The sequence below is a fragment of the Perognathus longimembris genome, chromosome 1, assembly GCF_023159225.1.
Source record: "Perognathus longimembris pacificus isolate PPM17 chromosome 1, ASM2315922v1, whole genome shotgun sequence".
NCBI lineage: Eukaryota > Metazoa > Chordata > Mammalia > Rodentia > Heteromyidae > Perognathus > Perognathus longimembris.
Window position 1 is genome coordinate 10,133,692 of NC_063161.1, and position 19,992 is coordinate 10,153,683.

Genomic DNA, 19,992 nt, shown 5'->3' on the forward strand with positions numbered 1-19,992 from the left:
TAAAGTTTTTTTTAAAGAAAATTTTAATTGTTATTATAAAGGTGATTTACAGAGAGGTTATAGTTACATAAGTCAGGTAGTGAGTACATTTCTTTTTGGACAACATCACTCCTTCTCTCACTCTTCCCAGTTTTTTTGCCACCAACAAGTTGTGTGGTTCATTTTCAACATAGTGTCTAGTGAGTACCACTGCTGCATCTGCTCATCCTTTGTCCCTTCAACCTCAGTGAAGTTTTATTACCTCACATCCACACCTATTATTACTAATTTCTGTGGTTGCTTTCCCAGGTTGTGGCAACACATCTGTGCTACACAGATGGTGTGGCACACAGAGCTTTGAAGATTTACTATCTGACCTTTACCATAAAACCTTTTTTGACTCCTGGTCCAGTGTAGAGTATGCTGAGCCTTCTCTCTCAGAGGCGTTGTAGGAAGAGGAATGTTTTACCAGAAAGCTGGGAGAAGTAGAAGATGTTCTGCCAGTCTGAGGTTGAAGGCAAGGCCTTAGTGCTACTGTGCCCCAATGGTACCCCACCCAGCCTCTAGGGTTCTCATTCAAAGGATGCTCTGGTTATTGCATGTGATGTTCTTACCTGTAACTCCAGGGGTTCCTGGAGGCTCCCTGTGGACTCAGGTGTTCTGAGGAATTTACATTCCTCACGCTCACAAAGAATTTCTAGCTATAGATGCTTTTCTGCCTTCATTATTCTTAGGCACTTTAAAATGTTACATGGTCCATATAATCTGTTGTCTCAGGTTCAGTTAGCCCTTCTTGAAGGTGTCATGGGCACCTAAGCAAGTGTGTGTTGCTACAAAATTCACAATTTCCTTGGGGGTAACAGGGTTTATACATACAGAGGGGTGACAAAAATCCCTGCTCCTTTGACACATAACGGTTATGGTGTTGGCTGTGTCCCCCAGACACTGCTTACTGGCCCCTTGTTAATGGGGCCACCCTGGGATTCATGTTCATTGGCTTGAGTGTGGGCACCTAACACCATAGCCATTTTACTGCTTTGTAGTATGAAAACATAAGAACCTGAATTCTACTGTGCTTAAAGGTACTTCAGTTTTTAAGGATGTTGGCAAGAAATACAGAGAAAAAAAATCAGCTGCTCAGAGCTGGAAATCAGGCAGATTGAGAGGAATTCATTTGTTTAGAAAAGAGTTCTGGTGTGTGGGCACTCTCTTTGGGAAATTGAGTCACCTTCTTGGACGTAATATTTTGTAGCAAGAAAATTTAGGAAAAAAACCCCAACCCATCTGTATATTGGTCCCAAGAACTGAGCCCAGTGCCACATGCATGTATGATCTACTCCTGAGCTAATCATGAAAACATAAATATTTTAAGAAAATAGGTAAGTGCTGTGAAGGAAATAATATAGTTTAATGACCTAGAGGAATGTAGAGGGTAGGGTGAGGAACACATATGTTCTAATACCCATTTGAAGGTGCTGAGTCAGCCAGGGCTTAGAACCTTTTCCCCTATTTGTTCCCTTGCCCACTGTAGTCCCTGTGCTGTCTGCATTCAAGGTTCAGGCTCTCTCCTGCTTGGATTTACTACAGTTCCTATTCTGACATCCTCAGGAGAGCCTGTCTCGGTGCATACATTGTATCCAGCTGGCTTCACTGAATCTGTTTCTGTGTGTTCAGATCATAGTGACAGGGATCAATTACATATCCCGAGTCTCATCTTCAACTGTATGTGGATGAACTCAGGGTTAGTGGTGGGAATTATGATGGTCCCAGTTTGAACCTTGTCAACTCTGTTTGCTATTTTGTATCAGCTCTGAAGGGAGCAGCCTGAGTTGGACTCACACAAATCACACCACTTGGGTTTCTGGTCTTGGATCTCTTTGAGTGGTTGCTGAATGTGATCTCTTTCCTCAGAAAAACACTTGTTCATGCATGCATACTGATGTACAGTAGTGTGTGGCATGCAGAATCTCATCTGTGGGTCCTGAGCCTTGATTCTGTCCTTGTAACATCAAGCAGAGCCAGGGTGGATAAAATGAAAGGAAGAAGAACCCAATGTTATTTATTATCCACTGGCTTCATCTCTTATCAGTAAGCAATGAGTATTTATTCACTCATTGACTAGCATAACTTGATCTCATAATGGATGTCAGGTATGGGCCAGGAGCTCACTCACTTGCTTTCATTTCAGGGCTCCTCTATAGCGATGTGCCATGGGTACTGTACTTTTCCCTGCTTCAAGGATGCTGAAAGGAAGCTTGGAGAGGATTCTTGCCAGGTGAGCTGTAGAAGTTGGCTTCTAATGTAGCTCTTTGCTACAGTAGACTCTCAGAGAGTGGATGTGTTAGTTGCCCCATGTTTTTAACATGAATAAATGAAGGCTTACAGACATTGCCAGGCCCTCCAGTGTTGCTTCTCACCTACCTCATAGACAGCTCAATCCCTCGAGCCTGGGGAATGCTGGTGTATTTCTGGCTTCATCCTGAAAGCATGGGTGCATTAATAATGTGACTGTGAGTTGTGCTGTGCTGCTCTGGGAAGAGGGGCATGTTACAGAGAAGTCTCTGCTGCCTCTGCCAGCCATCTGTGGGCTTAGTCCCTGCTGAGAAAGGGCCCTGACTTCCAGGAGGTTGAAAATAAATCATAGTATGTCTGCAGGGACTTGTCTGCCATTACAGACCCTAATGTGTGGCATGGTAAATGAAAAGACAAATGACGCCACAGCTTGAGCAAATGCATCTCTAGCAATAAAACACCAAACCAATGTGAAGCCCTGATAAATGCATAATAATAACACATGTGTAAGTACCGGCTATAAAGTGAATGACAGCTCCATCCAGTTTTGTGAGGATTTTTCCTTGGCAGGTAGTGCCTGCCATTGGGAATGTTCTCTTTGTGGTTGAAGTCTAACAAAATCTGCCTCCCAGAGCATGGTAAATCGTTTTGCCTTCCAACCTTGGAGGGAAAAATTACCCCGCTCCGGAATGCTTACTGTGGCATTTCTGTCCGTTCTTTGTTACGGAGGAAGATAACACCAGGGAAACTGAGGATATTTTCTGATGTTCTCTGCCTGGTCCTGTACACGTACAGAAAAGTAGCATGGATGAGAGAGGCTTTCTCCCCAGCATTCCTGCAAATAGTTTACTTTTATGATGTGTGTGTGTGTGTGTGTGTGTGTGTGTGTATGTGTGTGTTTTGACTTAAATGTTTATAGTAAAAGCTGTAGAGTCTAATGAGGAAAATAGATTGCTCACATTCCTCCCACCAGTTGTTTTTGGAGGTGAATATTTTACATTTCCTTGATGATGGCTTTTTCTTCCCATCTGTCTGAAAGCTCCACTGGGGGATGGACTGTGTTTCTTTTAGCCACTGTGTGATGCACATTTACCATTTTGCATACAGTAGGTACAAAATTAATACTTGGCAAGTTCAGGGCAGGTATTAGGACATGCTGTGAGGAACCAGTTTCTCTTCATCTCCCGGAGTCCAGTTCTACTACCTAGTGGTCTGGAGGCCTCAAATGTCAACAATTGTACACCCAGACCAGCCTTACCTGTGTGTTAGTTTGCTAGATCTGCCGTTCATTACAAGGTATCACAAACCATTTGGATTTAAGAACAGCAGTTTATTTTCTCATCCTTTGTAGAGGCTAGGAAACAAAAATCAAGGTGCCAGCAGCCAGGGTTGATCTCTCCAGAAGTCTCTGACCTTGGATGTCAGAGGATTCATTTTCCCTGTGTCCTTACCCATCTCCCATTGTGCGCCATGTCCTCATCTGCTCACACACCAGTCTGATTGGATTAGAGCCCATCCTAATGATCTCCATTACTTTGGTTACATCTCTGAAGACCCTGTCTTGGTACCAAGAATGAGATTTTTCTTTTTCTTTTTTCACTAGAGTTTTAAAACTCAAGACCTTATACTTTCTTGGCAAGCACTCTGCCACTTGAGCCACAACTGTAGCCCCTTTTTTGCATTTGTTACTTTTCAGAAAGGGCCTCGTGTTTTCCTCTTCTTCTTCTTCTTCTTCTTCTTCTTCTTCTTCTTCTTCTTCTTCTTCTTCTTCTTCTTCTTCTTCTTCTTCTTCTTCTTTTTTGCCCATCAAAGTGTTAGATTGTGATCCTCCTGCTGTCTCCTCAGTAACTGGGATTACAGGCATGAGCCACCCCTCTCCCTACCCCACACCCAGTTAGCATATGAATTTTAGAGGAGTACAGCTCAGCCTCTAACATGGGATGTGATTGTTTAGGCCCTATGCAGCTTTTCAGGTGATATTAAAGGAGTTTAAAATCTAATTGAGGACATAATATAAGTGTAAGTTAACATAAATGGCAGTGGAAGGTATCAGGGATCTGGGCTTTACTGACTCACAAGAGCTTGTGTTTTACCCACCTGCAAACAGGACAGCTGAGATGTATGTGGCACTTTCCTGTCTGGTCAGTTTCACAGCTATAGTCTAATAACAGCACTTATCGAGGCACTGTTGCATGTTGGCCTCAGTCTCTATTGGTAGTCAGCTCTGCCAAGCTCACAGCTTAGGCTAGAGACTGGTTTTAGGTCAGGGCTCTGCTCTTCCTCCCAAATTCCACTGGATCCCAGGGATGGTATTTTCTTAGTTGCAACTAGAAGCCCCAGCCTGGAGAAGGTGTGCTGCTACAACTTTCCTGGTCTGCTTTCTGTCCCTGGGATTGTTCTCAGGAATGGTCCTTCCTGATTTTCATTGTGCTGAGTTCTACCATTGAGGGGCAGACCCACTGCCTTTAATTAAGCCTGGAGGCACTGGGTTCTGGTTCTCTTGGTTCCTGGATATTACTGGGTGTACAACTGGAGTTTTCCCTAGATTGTGTTCATATTTCTGACCTTTACTCCTCCTCCACCCCTGTGTCTTTCAATTCTGTTCTTGAATTATCTTGTTCCTAAGGTGATAGCTCTCAGTGGGTATCTGGCTTGGCTTGCTGACTGAGTTTTTTTTTTTTTTTTAATCTCACTCTGTGTAGATGAACAAGCTGGCTAGGAGCCTTGTGATTGCAGAGAAGCCACAGCTCAGGGCTCTGCATGCCTGATCTGCTTGGAGCCTGGTCACAGTGGTAGAGGCCGAGACTTGGGGTTTCAGTTTTAAGGAGTGTAGAAAGTGCTCCAGGAGGGAAAGCTTAGTGTTAGAGAAGCCCCAAAGTAGGGCTCCAGGGACTGGCTTCCATGGAGGTGTTTCGTTCCAGAGTCCTGGAAGCTGAGTGGGAAACAGGTCAAATGAAGACAGGTCAGCCTATAGACAGTGGGGGACCCAGGGAGGGAACGGAGCAACCAGTGAGGTTCATGGAAGGGACCACTATTCAACACCCATTACTCAAATACCCAGGAGACCCAGGAGACAGATTTGGAAAGGAAATGATGGCCTGGGGATTAAACCTGGGTCAGGCTGGGAGGAGCTTTGTGTGCCAGCCAAGCAGCTTGAATTTTATCTTCTTTGAGGGCTTAAGTCTGGATATATGTGTGCATGTGCATCTGTGTGTGTGTGTGTTTGTGTGTTTGTGTGTGTATACCCTCCTTGCTTAGAGGTGGAGGAGCTCTTATGGATGTGACCATGATGGTTACAAGCCACTAAAAGGAGAGAGAAAGATAATGTCCTGCAGTTTTTGTTCAAGTTAAAAATACTTTGTTAAAATCTAGATCCAGGAGGACACTACTAGCCAGCCCCTTGGATGCTCCTGTGGGTACCAGGAAGCTATGTGGGTGGACATCAGATCCTAAGGCATGCAAAAAAGGAGTCAGCCACTGACCAGTTTCCTGTCTCACTCCACTGCAGCTCTCCACCACTGGCGCCTAGAATCTTCCAGCCTGTCTTACAAAACTCTTAACCCATTTTCTGTCATGTCTTTGCTGTGTGCTTTCAGTATCATTACTGACATGCAAGCAGTATTATCACTACCCCAGTCTTCCTTGAAGTCATCACCATTGCTATGGACTGAATATATGTGTTGCTCAGAACTCATACTTTGAAATTCTAACCCCTGGTATCATGGTTTTAGAAAATATGGCTGTGGGAGGTACACATGAGGATTTGTAAATGGAATTAGTGTCCTTAAACAAGAGATTCCAGAGAGCCATCTAGGCCTTTGACCATCTCTGCAAACCAGGTAAGGTCCTTACTACACAGACCATCTGCTGGGCCTTGATCCTAGTTTCCAGAATTGTCATAAAGGTGGTTCTGTTGTAAGAAATGTGTTTCTGTTAAAGAATGGGCTAAGACAACCGTCATCATCATAACCATCACTGACATTGTCCATCTTCATCATCCTCATTGTCATTGCTGATTATTCTTGCTTTTATTATACTTCATACTGCTCATGGACTCTCTTACCAGGGCTGCCTTTGAACTGTGATATTCAGATCTCAGCCTCCTGAGTAGCTAGGATTATAGGCCTGAGCCACTGGTGCCTGACACAATCCTTATTCTTTGGGAAACAGAAGCATGGGAGTGTTATAAACTTTCTCCAGGGTCATGTAGCCTATTTTTGGTAGAGCTGGAATTCAAAACCAGGACTTGAGTCTGGCTTGTACCATTTCTTGCTCCTTGCAAAGGAGAAATGTCCATGACAGTTTCCATATCTGGCTGCTGAAAGGAAGGTAGATTTTCTCTCTCTCTCTCTCTCTTTTTTTTTTTTTTTTGCAGCCAGCTTCCTTCACCTCAGCAGATGTTTACTGCTTTGTGTTCGCCTCCTGGAATTCCTTAGTTTTATATTGTTATCCAGCATTGTCAGCACTTTCTAATGGAAATGGATGGAGCTGGATGACCTCTTTCTGTAAATGTTGAGATAGAGTATCTCTTGAAGATGAAGTGGTTGTGGGTCTAGGGCTTGAGTATCTGAGTATGGGCACACACCTTTACTTTAATAAATGACCTGAGAGGCACAGTTGATTCCCAGCCTGAATTACCTTGTTGCCCGATGGGCAAATGGCACATATCATCTGAAATAGCCATAGAATCCCTCACTCCTTGTTACCATTATCTACCAGAGCACTTTTTCTGGGAGTTTCTCTATCTCTCATCTTTTCCTTGGACAAGCCATCTGTAATCTCCCAAACAGGGGCCTTGCCTGCCTTTTCCCTTACAGGAACAATTAGAAGCCGCTTGGCTTTTAATGGGTTAAGTCCAGCCAGCCTGCCTGCTGAGGTCCTGTCCCTCTGGATCTCTGTTGGCTTTAATCTTCATTATCTTGAATGACAATGCTGTCAACACCCAGGAGGGGTCCTTGAACAGCCAGATGGTGGCTGGATTTTTCTGCCAGTCATCAGTTTTCCTCTGCTTGAGGAACAGGTGTGAGGGGGTGGAGCTTTCCCATTCTCACTGTGTCTACCTCTGTCCTGCCTTTCCTCCAGGAAGCCTGGAAGGGATTGTTTAAGCCCAGAGGACTCCAGGGAGATGAGGTGGTACTTTCATTCACTTAATACCCCGTGCCAGGACCTCCTCTAGTAGGCACTGGGGGACTCAGCCAAGTCCTTGCACTAGTGTACCTTATATTTTAGTATCCAGGATGTGTTAAGGCAGTATAAAATAGTCCAACAAACAGTTCAGGTTAGCAGAGACTGGCAGGGCATGTATGAATGGTAGGATGTTGCTGTTTTAGGAAAAGATTAGTACAGGTCTCTGGGTGGGCTGGGGGTTATGGCTCAGTGGTAGATCATTTGCCTAGTGCACACATCTCCAGCACTGCCAAAACAACAAAAAAATTAAATAAAAGAAAAGTCTTCTTGAGAAGTTAGTGTTTGCACTGAGTGAAGGGAGGAAGCAAGCCACTTAGGAGGGGAGGAGCAGTCCCAAGAGAGGGACTGGGTGCCTGAGTGCCACCCTTGAGTAGCCAGGACTCTATGGTGGATGAATGAAGGCAGGGAGGGTGGCATTGATTTCAGGTGCAAATGCCTCATTTTCTTCGGTACCTGGATCACTGTTGCATTGTGTCATTCATTCATACATGCATTTATTCTTTCATCCCTTCATTCAGTGTCCTTCCCTAGGAAATACTTTAGGAAATGTGACATTAGATAGCAGTGTAATCATTTTGGGGATACCCCTGAAATAAAGGGAACTGAGATAAAGGTTCTCCTAGACTTTTGTTTTTTCTCAACACGACTTCCTTGTTCCTTTGGTACCAAGCTTCAGAGGAGAGCTAGAGTTTTCCTTTCCATCATTTCAGATGACTTTGCCATGAGAATGTGGCTTCCAGCCTACCATCCTCTGTGTGTGTGCCATGGGTGAGCTTGTGGTGGGGTGTGAATACCTTCTCTTCAGCCTTCTCCTTTTTGAACTCTACAGTAGCCTTTCTTGCCTTTGACTGTCCCCTTTCTCAGAAGTCCTTCTCTGGACTTTGTGGGACTCGTCAGTCTTGCCTGGCTCCCCAGTGCCTGTGTCACCGTCTCTCTTGCCTGTCAGAGCCTGGTTATCTCCAGGTTCTGTGGCTTCTCATGGTGAGCGTGTCTTCTGAATATGCTTCTGTCCTGCTGGCTCCTTCAAACTTGCCATGTAAAAGGCAGGACTCCTCTTCCTCCCGCCTCCTCCTCATGTCCCCTTTATTTCTTCTCTTACTTCGAGTGAAGTTTTGTCCCTTTTTGCCACCACATCTCCTTTCATCTACTCAAATCATAGGATTTTCCAGTGCTCTCTGATATTCGTCTTCTCTCCACACCTTTCTACGCCAGGTCCTCCCTTGGAGCAGTGGCCTTTGAAGTATTGTCACCAGAGAGGCTGCCTCCCTATCCCCCTGGGAAACTGTTGCCAGTGTCCACTCCTGAGTCATATCTACAGAATGCAACTGGGATGAGCCTGGGAATGGTTGCATAACAGCTTTCCAAGGGATTGAGATGTTCCTAACTTAAGAAGCACAGAGCCTGGAATCTGAGCAAGGTCCCTCCTCCTCTCCCTGACTAGCAGCTCTAGCCTCTCCTCAGCTGAACACCCTGAAGTCAACCCCATTCCTCAATAGTCACCCAGCCTAGTAGACACCCCACCCTCCTCAACTCCCAGCCCTCTGTGGCCACTGTGGGGGGAGGTGTGAATTCACTTTGTACCCAAGTAAAGCCAGGGCAGAACTCAGGAGCTTGTTTCTCTGCAGTGCGTTAGGGAGATGCTTTTTTCGTTGTTGTTGTTCATTTTTAATTAACTATATTTCTTTATAGAGATGTAGTTCATTTTATCACTCAGTGAGCCAAGAACTGATTCCATGATGGGCTTTTGGCGATGGCAAGGGGGCAGGGCCTGGAGGATAATGATGTTCTTTTCAGTGAAATCTTTTCAATATCCTGAGCAGAGGCCTGAATGAAAGTAGCTTTTGTTTGCTAGGGTGGGTCTGCTGGGTGATACTGGAAGAGACACTGTCATACCAGCCTGCTTTTCAGTTACCAGAGGGAAACTGGAATTAGCTGATTTCCAAAGCTACTTCCAGCTTGGGCATTCTGAATTCATGTGGTATTGAAAGGTTAAAAGTATTTTATTTTTATTGTTTGGCATTTCTTTATTGGTTGATAGTACTGGTGTTTGAACTTAGGGCCTTATGGTCACGAGGTAGACTACCAGTTGAGCCATATTATCTAGTTGTTATTGTTGTTTTTTAATTGGGTCTTGCATTTTTGCCCCTGCACCCAAGACCACAGTCTTTTTATTTAGCTGGATGACAGCCACGTATCACTGCACCCAGCTTTATTGGTTGAGATGGGTTCTTGTTACCTTTTTTTTTTGCCTTGTGTGGCTTTATGCCACAATCTTTCCAGTCAGCTCTTCCTCTAAAGTATCTGAGATAATAGGCATGAGCCACTGTTCTGGACCATTTTAAGAAGACAACTGGCAGGTCCAATGTGCCAGGTCAAGGCCCTACTTCTTAGAACCTAGGAGATTGTTGTCATGCACCCAAGTAAAAGTATGCTGCTGGCAGAAACCAGAAGATGGAAGAAGCTGGAACAGACTCTTCTTAGACCTTCAAAGTTGTATTAGATATGGCTTGGGATACTGGAGTATCTGGTAAGAGGTAAGTACCTCAACTGGAAAGGAAGTCAGTAAGGCCAAGTTTACTTATGCAGAAGGGTGTGCCATCACCCAGAAACTAGCAAGCAAGCACACAGAGCAGGAAGACTGCTACTTTTTAATCCCTAATGCAGCAGGCCTTGCCCTTCTATTTGGATTGGCTGAGCTCAGGATCACAGTCTGCACAAATTGGCTGGTTAGAAGAGGAAAGGATGTACTTTCATAAAGCAACCATTTAAAGACCTTGAGATAAGAGTAACAATACACAGGTAATCTCAATCTTATCTGAGTACATTGGAAACTGTGTATATTGGTATTAAAACTAGGAAACTGAAAGAGAATACCAAAATTGAGAGACACAAGGTAAAAAGACAAATGACTACAAAAGCAATACTTACAAAACTGGTGTAAATCAACTGAACAACTCATGGGGGGAAAGGAAAAGGGGAAGGGGGGAAGGGAGAATGAGGGAGGAGGTAACAAACAGTACAAGAAATGTATCCAATGCCTAACGCATGAAACTGTAACCTCTCTGTACATCAGTTTGACAATAAAAAATTTTTTAAAAACCATATACCTTTTGCTACTTTCCTGTACAATGTGAGGTATGTCTTAATTCCTCTTCTATAACAGTTAAGACAAAACCTCTTACATTTCAAAATTCCTTCTTTATCCCAAAGTATTTCCTCTTTTCTTTACTTGCTGATGTTTTAGCAGAATAGTCATAAGGGCCAAGCCAACAGGCCAAAGCAGGAACTTAATTTTTTTTTTCAAGGTGATGTACAGAGGGGTTACACAGTTAGCTACGTAAGGCAGTGAGTATATTTCTTCTCAAACTTGTTACAGGAATGTTTAAGTAACCCACTTTGATAGAAAAGACACCTTTTCTCATAGGCCTGAGAAAATCTGTTGCCTGCCTGCTTGCCTTCCTTCCTTCCTTCCTTCCTTCCTTCCTTCCTTCCTTCCTTCCTTCCTTCCTTCCTTCCTTCCTTCCTTCTTCCTTCCCTCCTTCCCACCTTCCCTCCTTCCCTCTTTCCCTCCTTATGGGTTGCTGGCATTTGAACTCAGAGTTTTGAGCTTGCTAGGCAAGCTGAACCATCTAAGCTCTACTTTGAGTTCTTTTGCTTTAATTTGATTTTTTAGCCTAGGGTCTTCTATTTTTTTTTTTTTTTTTTTGGCCTGGGCCTTGGACTCAGGGTCTGAGCACTGTCCCTGGCTTCTTCCCGCTCAAGGCTAGCACTCTGCCACTTGAGCCACAGCACCACTACTGGCTGTTTATCTATATATGTGGTGCTGGGGAATCGAACCCAGGGCTTCATGTATACAAGGCAAACACTCTTGCCACTAGGCCCAGGGTCTTCTATTTTTGTTCAGAATCACCCTTTGACAGTGGTCTTCCCATCTCTCCCTTCCATGTTGGTGGAATTAAAAGTGTGTGCCACCATGCCTGGTCCATATTTCTGTTGTTGTAAACCATCAAGTTTGTACTATAGCAGATATAGAGAATTGTAACACAGATAAAAGGTCCAAAATTGAGCACGTGGTGCATATCTGTAATCTCTGTGATTGTAGAGGCAGAGACAGAAAGATTGAGGTTTGAAGCTAGCCAGGGCAAAGTTAGTGAGACCTTATGGTGAAAACAAATGAAAAGCAAAAGGACTAGGAGTGTAGCAATCCTGAGGCCCAAGGTTCAAGCCCCTTACTGGAAACAAACAATGGTATTGAAATATATCCTGGACTGGGAGGCTGTCTTTGCTTAACATCAAGGTTTCTGTCTGTGTGGGACTCAGCCATCCTCCTTGGCATCCTCCCTCCCTAATCTTACTGTGAGCTTTCCCTGAACCTCTTTCTCTGCTCACTTAACTCCTGGGTACAAGTGGCCATCTCTGCCTGGCATACACAGCTGCTTCTCTTGTGATAGTGCTCTTTCCTCTCAGATCTATTTCTTTGTGCTCATTTGCAGATGGGGGTTCAGCAGCTTCCATTCTTTGTGGAGCTTGGGATTGATGTGTTGTGGGAAAATCCATGATGTGCTTTCTTCTTCTCTTACTGTCAGCATCACATATTTGGGATTCCATAAACTCCTCATACCCTGAAGTGAATAAACTCGCTTCTGCAATTTTCCTTTATGAAGTTTGTCCTTCATTTTTGCTTAGTCATTTGAGATCTCTTAGTTTTCTACAGTGAAAGCATCATTCTCTGTAGAGTAGACTTGGGGAATTGTCTGGGATGGTTAGTCAGAGTGTTGCTCATTTGCTAATTAGCTACTGAAATCACAGATGATCACATATTAAGACTTTCCTGGAGAGGACTGGATCCATGTTCTTTATCTTGCAAATAGGAAAGCAAAAGCCATCATTGTCTTCTCTGGGATGAATATGACATTGAACTTGGTCCTTGCTGCCTTCTCCCCTCCTTCCTTTTTTTCTCCAAAACTCTGCTAAAATGAAAGACAAAAATAGCTGTCATTGGGCTGGGGATATGGCCTAGTGGCAAGAGCACTTGCCTCGTATACATGAGGCCCCGGGGTTCGATTCCCCAGCACCACATATACAGAAAATGGCCAGAAGTGGCGCTGTGGCTCAAGTGGCAGAGTGCTAGCCTTGAGCAAGAAGAAGCCAGGGACAGTGCTCAGGCCCTGAGTCCAAGCCCCAGGACTGGCCAAAAAAAAAAAAAAAAATAGTTGTCATTGTATTAAATTCCTTAAACAATTACCATTTATTGAGACCATACTGTGTGCCTGATAGTGACATTAGCACTTTTCCCATAGTAAGTCACAGTCACTTAATTGTCATTACAGCCCTGGGATGTACTGTTATTAGTAGTAAGAGTTAGACTACCAATGTAGTTGGCCAGACAAGTAAATCCTGTATTCTTCATTTGCTTGTTAAATTTAAACCTTATATGAGAGATGGGGATAATACGGCCTCAGCACTGGCCCTCAGTGCATGTTTATAGGTGAAAGGAATAAATAAATGAATAGATAAGTTAGGGACTCGGGGAAATATATGTAATTAAGAAATGTTGGTCAATAAAATGTTAGTTGAACCAAGGGGCTGGTTTTATGGTTAATTTAGGCCTGTGGAATCAACCTTTGGTTCTACCATTTGCTCTCCTGTAAAATGAGTTTATGTCTACTTTAAAGAATATTTCTCTGGGTTGCATGGGGCAGTGATATAAGTAACATTCTTGTATAGTTGGGTAATGGTTTTGGTGTGTACCCGAGTCTCATGGTTTGGAAGTTTGGTGCTGCTGGGGGGCTATTGTGACTTTTTTTTTTTTTTTTTGGCCAGTCCTGGGGCTTGGACTCAGGGCCTGAGCACTGTCCCTGGCTTCTTCTTGCTCAAGGCTAGCACTCTGCCACTTGAGCCACAGCGCCACTTCTGGCCATTTTCTGTATATGTGGTGCTGGGGAATCGAACCTAGGGCCTCATGTATACGAGGCAAGCACTCTTGCCACTAGGCCATATCCCCAGCCCCGGCTATTGTGACTTTTATGAGTTGGGGTGGAGCTGCTGAGTCCAGGTCATTGAGGGGATGCCCTTGGAAAGGACTAAGATTGTTTTTGTTGGACATTTGAGTTCTATGGATTCCATTTTGCCAATGTGATCTCTGTTCTTAAATACTCCTGCCATTTAATTGGCTCCTCACTGGAGCTTAGGACTTAGTAAGTCATCACCTATCATGATGCTGATGCTAAAACCATGCCACTGAACCTCCAGAACCGTGAGCTACATCAACCTGTTTTCTGTATAAAGTTAGTCAGTCCCGGGTATTTGATAATAGTAACAGAAGCAGGCTAAAACAAGTTACCTGACATAGTTCCTAGTATGAACCCTTGAGGTCAATGAACATCCGTTAATTGTAGAAGTTATTATTAGGTGTTAACAGGGCAAGTGAGTAATGAACCATCATTAGGTAAATGGAGCGCTCTGAGGTAACTGTAAAAACAACAACAACAAAAACTTGCCCTTTAAAACAGGACAGCACAGAGGCATGAAATGCAGATGACTCAGTGTGAACAAGGATATCTTGCCCCGGAGGGCAGCAGAAAGAGCTGTATCCATAAGTAGCCTGGCTGGAATATTTCTCGCGGTATAAAGGGTAGGTACTGTTGGCAGAAGGAACCACTAGCTTTTCATGTATGCATATCTGCCCACTAGATATGAGGATGAGTCATTGGCTCTGTCCTCAGATGTGGAGGGCAGGAACAAGGGATCTCTCATGACACTGGACTTGTCTGATGGGGTAGGCAAGGCTGTGTTCTGGAAGCATGAAGGCCTTATTTCCTTTTCCACTTCTACATTCTATGTAAACTTAGAAGCTATTATAATGATTTTTCCCTTAGTCTATATAGTGAGGTGGTTAACTTAGAAAAATATCTGTACCAGGCCCTGTAATGAAAATACATAGTTTCTGTCCTCAGGCAGCTTTCAACTCCTAGGAGACACAGGCAAGGAAGCCAGCAATAGGAGGTATACCATAGTACTTGGAATGATTTCTACTTAACAGCATGCACACAATTCCATTTAATGCATTCACACACAGTGCATGCATGCACATGGCCTTTGGATAGCCGAGGAGTGTGTGGTATGAGTATAACTTGTGAATTCTTCTCCTTAGAAGGCCTGATAAGTCACATTATATCATTAGTATTTGTTAAGATTGATTAGGTTTTATTGATGTGAACAGCCCTAATATCTCTGTGGATTAATTAATAAAGTATATTTCTAGGGTATGTAACACAGTCATATGATGATAGTATGTGTATGTTAGGTTCTGTCCATGTCACTTGTACTCTGAGACCCAGGAGCATCCTACTGTCTGAGATGTCAGAGACCCTGTGGTCAGCAAAGGTTGGGAAGGACTGTGAGCATCTGCTCATAGTTAATTGGCTAAAGCAATATCCAGGGACCCAAGGAAAGTCAGTCTTGCATATGACTGGGAAAATAAGAATCAGAGGATTCTTATAGACTTAATAACTTCCACATCATTCATATTTATTTGTTTGTTTGTTCTGGCACTGGGGCTTGAACTCAGGGCTTTGTACTCTCTCTTGGCTTTTTTTGGGGTGGTTGGCATCCTGGGGCTTAAACTGTGGCCTGGGTGCTCTTCCTGAGCTTCCTTTGCTCAAGGCTAGTGGTCTACCACTTGAGCCACAGCACCACTTCCGACTTTTTCTGAGTAGTTTATTGAAGATAAGAATCTCACAGACTTTCTTGTTCATGTTGGCTGTGAACTGTGAACCTCAAATTTCAGCCTCCTGAGTTGCTAGGATTATAGGTGTGAGCCACCAAAACCCAGATTTCTCTTGGCTTTTTCATTCAAGGCTGGTACTTTACTATGAGAGCACAGTGTCTATTTTCAACTTTGTATAAATTGCTTGGAGATAATCTCACCCTTTTCTGTTCAGGCTTGCTTCAGATCATACTCCTCAGATCTCAGCCTCCTTAGTAGATAGGATTATAGCTGTGAGCCACTGGTGCCTCGCTCCACCTCATTCTGGTGAGATACATGTTTGAATTCCTTTTTTTTATTTGTTTATTAATTGAACACAAATTTTTTGACAAGGTGTTGTGCAAAAAGGGTACAGTTACATAGTAGGGCAGTGTGTACATTTCTTGTGATATCTTACGTCCTGTTTTTCTACCCCTTCTCTAGGTCAGGTAGACATATATACAATATACAATGTATCAAGAACATATACAGTATTCACAGACTTGGTCTCTACTGTCTCTCCATCTCCCTTTGTTAACAGTCATATATCAGGGAGATCATGCCCCTTTGTTTTCTGTGTTCTAGGCTTGTCTCGCTCAACATTATTTGTTCGAGTTCTGACCATTTCCCTGCGAATAACAATATTTCACCATTCCTAATCGCTATGTAGTATTCCATTGTGTATAGGTACCATGTTTTTTGGATCCATTCGTCTGTGGAGGGGCATCTGGGTTGTTTCCATATTTTGGCTATTGTGAATTGTGCCGCGATAAGCATGTTTGAATTCTTGAGCTGTAGAGATGAATCTAAGAGAGCATTTTAATCGGGAACGCCACAAGATGGCCAGAAACCTGGACAAGAAATGACAGTCTGATCCATGGGAGAGGTATAAGAAAGCCACATCCACCAGCAGCTGTCAGGGCTTCATCTGCATCAGATAGAAGCCACAGCATAAGGCTGATAGACCAGACACCTTTGTGGTTCCCATGGTCACAAATGCCATGGCAGTATACGGAAATTTAGTGCCACACAGATAGAGCCAAGGGCAGGCCCTGTGCCAAAATCTGAGGGAAAATTAAGAATATATTTATTATATTGATTACAAGATGAGGGAAGTATCGTTTCATTTAGTTAAAACTAAATGTTTTAGCAATAAAAACAGTAAGCCTTTTGTTCTCTAAAATGTCACTTAAATGGAGCTTGCATAATTGAGACCTTGCTGTTTATAGTTTTTCATTTCTGTCATTTGCCATTGGGATAGGCTTCTCAGTTCAACTCTGCTACTTTTTTGTTGTTGTTGTTCTTCATGATTGGTGAGACCCTTTTTATTTTTACTTTATTTATTTTTGTGCTGGGACTGGGGCTTGAACTCAGAGCCTTGCCCTCTCATTTGACTTTTTAAAAGCTCAGTGCTGGTACTCTAACACTTGAGACATACCTCTGCTTCCAGCTTTTTGCTGCATAATTGAGTGAGAGTCCCATAAACTTTTCTGTCTAGCCTGGCTCCTAATCATGATCCCCAAATCCCAGCTTCCTGAGTAGCTAGGATTATAGGCATGAACTCCTAGTGCCTGGTAAAAAAGACATAGTTGATTTTTTTTCTTTCCTTTTCTTTATTTATTTTTATTATTTTTTGACAGTACTATTTAAGATTGAACTCAGGATCTCATACTTCATGCTTGTCAGGCAGGTGTTCTACCCCTTGAACCATGCTACCCAGCCTTAGGAGTTTCTAGCAATGTATTTAAAATTGAACTCATTTGATGTAGGCACATGTATGCACACACACACACACACACTCTCTCTGTCTCTGTCTCTGTCTCTGTCTCTGTCTCTCTCTCTCTCTCTCTCTCTCTCTCTCTCTCTCTTAAACTTGCACCTTTTCGTTTGGAGAAATAAAGACTTCAGCAGAAGAGTCCTGTGATTAGGCCGGGAAGGGTGCAAGTTGTCGTTTGGAGTAGTTTTCTTTAGGATCTCTCCTTTCTTCTTTTCCACAGGCTTTGGCTGGAAAGAAAGCTTCTTGAATACCTTCAGTTTTCTTTTCTTGATGTCTTTACTACCTTAACAGTTAAACAAGTATTTGTTAGGCATGGTTCACGACCCCAAGATGTAGTAGGGAAAGTAGAGAGTGGCTCTTGTACTCTCTGGGTTCACAGTTTCAGGATAGAGGAGTACAGTTGACCCTCAGTGTCCTTGGGGATGGGTTCCAAGAAACCCTGACAATAACACCAGCCACAGAAGCCCAATTCCCTCATATAAAACATAATAGTAATTCCTTTGTTTGCATTCAACCTTTCTATATTATTTTTAGTACCTAATACAATGCAACTGCTATGTGAATAATTAATATTGTAAAGTTCTTGTAATAATAGTAAGAAACTGTACATGTTTGGTACGAATTAAATTTTATTTTTCTTTAGAATGCTGTTGATTCAGTCTATGACTGTGGAGCCCAAGGACACAGAGGGTTGATTTTAATTCCTTGCTGTGTGCCAAGCACTGTTCCCAGGTTTATTAACTCACTTAACCCTGTAGCATCTCTGATTAGCTACCACTTCTTCTACTTCATGATGAAGGCATTGAGGCTTGGAGAACACAGGCAACTTTATCATTCTCCCCTAACTCTAGCTAAGCTCTTGCCCCAATTTTGGCCATGCAGCATACACCAGTGAGAGATCTCTAAACCAGAGGACTCTGGGGAGGATGAAGATTTTTGCTTTCTCTCTTAACCTCTATATTCCTGGTGACAATAAGAGCCTGGCATAGGCACACTGATGGTTCGGATCTGCCTGAAGCTTGCCGTCTAGGACTATGAAGCAGACAAGGTTCATCAGTGCCGGGTGTTAAGTGTTCCCTGGAGCTGAATGCTCCCTAGTGTGCGATTGAGGACCGGCAGCAGGAGTGTTTCAACAGGGAAGTAACATTATTAGTGTTAGATAGACGGCACACTTGTATTGAGCAGGAACATAGAAAAGGAGTAAGAGTGGAGATAGCTGACCCACATAGGTATCTCAGGATCAGGATGGAGCTGAGCTTAGATAGTGGAGAGGACAACCTACTTGGTTTCAGGTGAGTTAGGGTGGACAATGGAGGAGAGGGAGGAAGGAGCCTGGGAAAGCCTGTACATTCCTGGCTTTGTTAATGAGGTGGGTTTTTTGGTGAGTCAGGAGTAGGACCTGGTTTAGGAGAAAAATGCATCCTGCTTTGGACAGAATGAGAACTTAAATTTTAGTGTTAGACCAATAAGTTCTAGATTCAAGCTGTGTTTTACCATTTATGTAATTTCTGATCTTGAGTATAATACTTAACCCTTTCTGGGCCTTTAATTTGGAAAGCTTTCTTTAATTTGGAATTCTAATTGTACTTACCTCGTAGGGTTATGTTGGGGTCAGCTGCACTTTTAAGGGGCCACAGCTGACCTCAGCCTGTCCCTCCCCTTCCTGTCTTTAACAGGAAGAGAAGGAAGTCTGACATCACTTGAGGGACAGCCCCTTGGGACCAATCAGGGGCCCCTCTCTTGTGCCCGCCTTTGGAGTATATCTGGGAGGTTCCTCATTTGAATAGACAGAAGCCCTAGAGGTTTTCTCCAGGGACCCACGTGTCCGTGTCGTTCTTGGCGGCTTTGGGGCACCCTGCGACCACACGCCACCGAGGCTACCCGTGGCCATCGCTCCTGTGTGAGCGATAATGGACCACCCAGGAAGGGGCGGACAAGCCCCTTCCCCCCCTCAAGCGAGGGGAAGTCGAGAGAGAGAAGAGGCTACCTGTGGCTATCGCTCCCACTTGAGAGCGATAAAGGGCCACCCAGGAAGGGGCGGACAAGCCCCTTTCCCCCCCCAAGCGAGGGGAAGTCGAGAGAGCCCACAGGGTTATTGTAAGAATTAAATAAAATCCTATTGGCCATTGATAATTATTAATAATCAATAGTTAATAATCAATTATGAATATGAATGTAGGGATGAGGAATGGAAGTGGTATGGTAATTTATAAAGAAATGGGACAAAGTGTAGTAAAGAAAATAAAGAGAATAGTAATGAAACTGGTTGTATGCTAGGCCCCGAGCCAGGTCCTATAATAAGTATTTTGCACTTTGTCATTATTTAATCATCAGTGCCACCATAGACAGGAAGAAAGTGCATTAGTTAGAGCAGGCTGAGCAGATCCAAGCATGCACAGACTTAAGATGTTCATTTTGCTTGCATAAAAAGAATGTGTGGGTTTCATGTTGTCTCTGCTCTACAGTAGCCAGGATGAAGGAAACCCTGTCATTGTATACATGTGGTTTCTAACCTCTTTTCCCTAATATCTATCCATCAAGTCAGACTAGGGCAAAAGCATACCCAGTAGAGGATGAGGACTATGTCATCTCTGCTGACTGAGCACTGTTAGAAGTTGGTCACATGGTCATCCTCACCACATGGGAGTGAGGGTGAGAAATATCTCACCTTGCACCCAGAGTGTGGTGTACAGTTTGCTGCTGTCCACAAATACCTTGGTGTCCAGGTTTTATAGAAATGAATATACTTCTGCAAGGTCACAGTAATTACAGGTTTTATATTTGGGTTATTTGGGTCATTTTTTTCCCTGTCATGGACATATGGAAGAATACTTGTGGAGGTATAGACCAAAGGAAGTGGATTTAGTATGATTAAGAATAAAGGTTGTAAATTAATAAGGAGTATTTAAAGGCTGCATAGTTGACTTCAACCCTCAGGTGATGTGAAAGGCTAGTACTTGGTGTGAAGATTTTTGTCGTAAGCATAATTAAAGATTTATTTTGTGGTATG

General features: G+C 43.4%; 1 protein-coding gene across 4 annotated transcripts in view; it reads left to right on the top strand.

Moving 5' to 3' along the window:
• The window catches only part of Large1 (LARGE xylosyl- and glucuronyltransferase 1), a 453,235-nt gene that overhangs the window by 66,586 nt on the left and 366,657 nt on the right, over nucleotides 1–19,992 (top strand). The window contains exon 2 of one of the 4 annotated variants that reach the window (XM_048356361.1): nucleotides 2,168–2,254. The exons of 2 other annotated variants lie outside the window; for them this stretch is intronic. In XM_048356361.1, the coding sequence (XP_048212318.1) occupies nucleotides 2,190–2,254 (65 nt within the window). In that variant the 5' untranslated portion in view covers nucleotides 2,168–2,189. Of the gene's footprint in view, nucleotides 1–2,167; nucleotides 2,255–19,992 lie in introns of those variants that run through there. One more of the 4 variants, XM_048356376.1, reaches the window with a different exon arrangement.